Below are 5,642 nucleotides of genomic sequence, written 5' to 3' on the forward strand. Positions count from 1 at the left end.
CCGGTAATAAGCCGGTTGCACGGCCTCAACAATCGACAATCGACTATTGACAGCGCAGGAATGCCGCCCGAATATGACAATCGCCAATAACGCTAACAACATGTCTAACTTTGAGTATTAACCCATTGGGTACCTCTAATTTGCTGAGGTTTTTATGTACAGTCAGAGTGCAGTCATCTAAACATGGCCTAAAAAATATTCTACTTGCTTTATTTTACTAATATAATAATATTTAAAGTCTATAAAAATCTACATTTTCTTTATTTTCCTTAAGTCTTTTCAGAATCCTTTAATACAACTTAAATCCTCCATAAAACTACCTTTACTTCCACAAATCCCATTAGTACAAACCCGCTAAAACCCACTTCCCAACCAACTCTACCTTAACCCAACTATGGGTTAATCGTACCCGTGTTGCCCTGACAGTTTACAAGTTATTCAAACGCAAATGTTTAACAATAAGCAAATAATTCTCTCTGCTCATGTCACACAAATCAAAGAGCCAGCCCCAAAAATGGTGGAGAGGGGAGGGGGGTCTATGGCGGAGTGGCTTGTAACTCCCAGGCCAACTCCCCAAAGGGGCCAAAACCATTTCGGCTATACAAACTCCATTCAATCGCTATGCAAATCAAAGCGAACTGCGTAATGAGCCGCAACCGTAACCAAAAACGAGGCGGGAATCGAAGTTGCTCCCCGCTGTTTGCCACTTGACTTACATGTGTTTGCCGCTGATTGCTTTAATGGGTCACCACTGTACCTGGTTGTGACACCCACATATCTGTATGTGCTAACGGTAAACTGGTTTCGATGACATAGCGCATAACACCCCAGTAGTAGTACTACATATAGTACTCCATGGCTCACTTCGAAATGGCAATTGCCCAATGCTTTTGGAGCTGACCCATTCCTCGCTCGTCGATGTCCGCTCATGACATATTAGCAAAGGTTTTGCCAGCCATTTATGACTCGAATGGCCGCTGATTTCATTTAGGGCCAGGCCAAGCTAATCGCAAGTATTTCTGGTCGCCAGTCGACAGTTGCAGTTGCAACATCCATTGCGGTGTGTCACGATCCTGAAGGCGAGGAAATCAAATGGAATAAAAGTCGACTGGGGCTGAGCATATGTGAGGGAATGGCTAGCAGCTGATTAAATACTCTTTTAAAGATATTTATTTTTATTAATTATTATATGAATTGTAAAAAAGAAAGTGGGATTTTCGTGTTAATTTAACTTATAAATAATATTTCAAATATATAAATCAAAATCAAAAGACATTTTAGAATACCCTCTCTTAAGGGTATTACAAAACTGAGCACAATCTGTAGAGGTGCCATGCGGAGTTATGGTTATGTGAACAAGCAACAACAAGCCGTGCAACAACTGCAACTAGCAACAACAATCGGTGGCAGCACCGGCAACAAATATCGCATTGAAAATCGCTGCAAATGAGGCAGCGTGAAAAATGCGCGACTGTCGAAATTGTTTTTTGGTAAAAATATCAGGCAGGTTGACTGCCACAACAACAACAATAACAACAACAATAAGAAAAATAGAAAAAAGGGGAGGGAAAATGAAAAGAGGTTAGTCGGGGGCGAGAGGGTAAGCACTGGCAATCGGTTAAGCATTCACATGGGAAAACGACGGGCAGCAGTCAACAGTCAGCAGGTTGCCGAGCCCAGCAGCAACTGCAACTGCAACAGCAGCAGCGGCAACATTTTGACAGCTCTTGCTGGAATTGCAACTTTATTTCACTTTTCGACCAGCAAATATTTCCAACAATATTTCCACCAAATGTCAGACTTGCTAAATGTGACATAAGAGAAGGGCAAGGGAAAAGCTAGGCATAACCCTTACCCTAAGCCACTTTTCCAGGGATACAGCTTAAAACGGCAGAAATAAGGCGAATCTTATCAAAAATTGTTTAAAAGGAACAGAAATTCTCTGTTATTTATCAAGTATTTATATTAATATCCTCATTCTTTTAGCTTATATGATTATTATTATTAATAGCAATGAAACTTAATTAATTTGGATTCCTGATTTTTCCACTTGTCATTCAAAACCATCGGGCCCCCAATAGAGTTATAACTGTTTGAAAATAAATGACTTTTAATTTATCAGCCATTCAAGCCAGTCTTTTCCGCCTTGGGCATCGAAAAAGAGTATGAAACCGGCAACATGTTGCATGCGTAGTCTATTTAGCCACAGAGAAGGGGAACTATTTGCGGAGCCCGAAGTTGTTTGACATATTTGTCATGCGTGGCCAAAAAATATTCCCACGTTAATTTTTTGGGTTTTTTTTTTTGGTTTTTTGTATAAACTTTTTTGCCTAATTGAATTCATTTGGCCGAGTGAAAATGTAAAGAGATAAAATAACATAAAGCCAAATGGACTGCAAAAGCAGAAAAGCCAAGCTGGTGAAACCATTTATCATTATTGGCAGAGATCGTTGGCCATATTTAGTCGTATTTATTGGCAAAACAAATTGATTAATTGATCTGGCATTTGCATGCGGCTCTCGTCTTAATGAGAACTTGACGTCTCATTGAGAACTGTTGCCCCCAGCTAGATGATCGATGAATGGGATGCAAAGGTGCTGGAACGGATGAATGAACGGGGAGAGTTTTGGCATGAAAACAGGAGGCAATGCACTGGGAAAATTTCTAGTACTAGTATATAAAGTTAAGGCAAAACTCCCAAGGATATCCTGTTTGATGTTCCTACTTCCTAAAACTTACCATAAAAGTAAATACTCTTAACCATGTTTGTCTAAAATGATTTTGTAATATTTATCAAATATTTAATTACCCATTTTAATGGTTTTTTTGCGTGTACTTGATCAGTGACCAATGTATCTGAAACGCATGCGTAACAACTCAAAGCGGTAGCCCAGAAATCGATGTCAGGGACAGTTGAAAGCGCACGAACCTCGCCTGGCTGTCGACTTGTCCTCTCACCTGCGCCCGATCACCTGCTTTTTGAACTCCGCACTCATTAATCACGGGCTTTGATCGGCGCAAAGGAGAGGGAAGAGTTTGCCATGGGCAGATGCGATGTTTGTGCGATCAGGGGGAAAAACTTCATTCAAGTGCGCGCTTGAAGCGCCAAAAAATAATGTTGGCTGGCTGCTCGGTTATTTGTTTGCTGGTTATTTGATTACATAATCCAAATAAATCACGAGAAAGTATAACAAATTTTGATTTAAGTCGATCATGGGATACTCTACTAGATACCTCAGCTGGAAAAATACTTAAGAAAGAGATATTCTTTAAGACCTAATAGGATCCCATCATAGTTTCTAGAAACTTCTTTTATATATCTTATAAAATATAGAATCTGATAAGCCTCTTTGCAGTTAAGTAAACCAAAGCAAAGAAAGCGTATTCCTGTAACTTATTAAGGCCATTTCCGAACTGATTCGATCAGCAAATGTTGCCTTCAATTGCGGTTAGGGGAGAGTCTTTCGACATCAACCCACTGAGGCTTTCGCCGGAGCCACTCGAGCCTGTGTTAACGCTGTGTTAACTGGCCCGGGGGTGTCCGTAGTGCACTGCATCACTGGCGTGATGCTTCCGGACAAGGCCGCCACGAATTGCTGTGGTTCGGTCTATAAAAGTGTAACCACGACCTGGCAGAGACATCAGTTCGACGCTTTGGCTCATCTCCATCAGGTCAACATGAAAATCTTCGTCTGTTTGCTGGCTGTGGCCGCTGTGGCTCAAGCAGGATTCATCGGAGGTGGTGGCTATAGTGGTGGTGGCTCATCTCACGGTGGCTACAGTGGTGGCGGTGGATCCTCCCATGGCGGCGGAGATGGTGGCTACAGCTATGGCGGTGGCGGTGGCGGTGGCTCTGATCATGGCTCAGATCATCATGGCAGTGGTGGTGGTTCCCCACCCGTCAAAGTCATCAAAGTGATTCACGAATCGGCTCCATCCGGTGGTTCAGGAGGCTGGCAATCTGGAGGAGGCGGTGGTGCTGGTGGCGGATGGTCTGCTGGTGGCGGTGGCGGCCATGGCGGTGGTGGTGCCCAGGAAATTAAGATCATCAAGATCATCTCACAGCAGGCTTCGTCTGGAGGTCATGGAGGTGGCTATGGAGGTTCATCTGGAGGATATGGTGGATCTTCTGGTGGCGGTTGGTCATCGGGTGGTGCTTCCAGTGGTGGCTGGTCATCCGGTGGAGCTTCCAGTGGTGGCTGGTCTTCCGGTGGAGCTTCCAGCGGTGGTTGGCCCTCGGGAGGCGGTGGAGCTGAGGTCCCCGTGAAGATCATCAAAATCATCTCAGAATCGGACTCTGGAGCAGGAGATTCTGGCGGTTGGTCTTCGGGTGGTGCCCCCAGCGGTGGCTGGTCCTCAGGTGGCGCTTCCAGCGGTGGCTGGTCTGCCGGTGGAGCTTCCAGTGGTGGCTGGTCCTCGGGCGGTCCATCCAGCGGTGGTTGGTCCCCCCAGGGCGGCAGTGGCAGCTGGTAATTGTGATAACCCGTGATTTCATTGTTTTCATTCCACGAACCCATTGTTCCATTCCACATCCATCCTCTGTTACTTTCCCATTCCACCATATTTGTTAAATAAAAGTTTTCTGTTTGATCATTTCCCAAAAAAAAAGAGAGAATGTGTTTAATTTGCCAAACTCTGGCGGAGCAAAAAAGGAGCAACCCAAGGAATCCTTTTACAACTTTTCAATTTAAAACAGAAACTCTGCCAAGAAGCAGAAACCCACCCACCATACCGGACGCCTTTTTTTCTGCCTTCCTAAGAAGCACACTTAAGCGTTAAGTAATAAAATGCAAGCAAAGGCAAGAAAATAAAGAAAAAAGCAAAAAAGGAAAAAGGAGCAACCAAGATGGGACAGAGAAGTGAGGAAAATAAAGGAAAACTGTCGGAAAATATGTAAAATATCACTTTTGACTAGCCGGGAAAAGTCTAGCCACCCCCAAGGAGCCAGTTTTCTCACAGCGGGTGGTGGTGGGTGCGCGGGTTTGGGGGTTTTTCGGGTCGGTTGGGTTGCATGTATAAAAATATATTTTCCATATAAATCTAACAAAGAACGTGTTCGGGTTACTTGATTAGGGCCAGCAAAGAGTGGGCAAAACATTTTCAGCTTTTCTTTTCTTTTCTTGTTTTTTTTTTTTGCTTTCCTTTTTCAGATATAGAGCAGGGGGTGGGGAAATGGAGTGGAGTGCCGTGGAAAAGGATAAAAGACAGACTGAGTCCTTTTTCGGTTTCCTTGAAGAACATTTACACAATGAATACAAAGAAAGAACTTTATATACACGCCCAGAGAAGTGAGCAATTTGTTGCACGTAGAAGCCTGTACAGTCGATATGATAGGTTTGATTTTCTGTATTGATTTATCAAAAAAAAAAACACAAGTACGAGGAAAGAAAAGAGGAAGTGAATATTTTCTATTGGGCATTTTCCATTCAGGGAATTGCGCAATTTTTCGACTTTGGAAAGAATTATAAAAACAATCATTAAACATATTTATTCTCTCCCACTCAATAGCCATCAACTTGTTGCCGGCATTGTAAACAAACTTTCGTAGCAACATTCCTGGCCAAAAACATACAAAAACACACACATATTACTTTTACCTAATATCGGGAAGGCGAAAATCGAAAATCGAATCGCATATCTAA

General features: G+C 43.1%; 1 protein-coding gene across 1 annotated transcript; it reads left to right on the forward strand.

Annotated features, from left to right (window-relative positions):
- The first annotated feature begins 3,658 nt into the window (after positions 1–3,658).
- LOC108114043 (glycine-rich cell wall structural protein 2) lies at positions 3,659–4,760 on the forward strand. The gene has a single exon (XM_017224791.1). It carries the CDS (start codon positions 3,679–3,681, stop codon positions 4,471–4,473), a length of 795 nt encoding a protein of 264 aa, XP_017080280.1. The 5' UTR covers positions 3,659–3,678; the 3' UTR covers positions 4,474–4,760.
- The last annotated feature ends 882 nt before the right edge of the window (positions 4,761–5,642 follow it).

This window comes from Drosophila eugracilis, unplaced genomic scaffold (assembly GCF_018153835.1).
Source record: "Drosophila eugracilis isolate 14026-0451.02 unplaced genomic scaffold, ASM1815383v1 contig_2154, whole genome shotgun sequence".
Lineage (NCBI taxonomy): Eukaryota > Metazoa > Arthropoda > Insecta > Diptera > Drosophilidae > Drosophila > Drosophila eugracilis.

What these genes read in the sequence shown, in the direction of transcription:
- LOC108114043 (XM_017224791.1), top strand. Translation starts at nt 3,679, where the DNA reads ATGAAAATCTTCGTCTGTTTGCTGGCTGTGGCCGCTGTGGCTCAAGCA.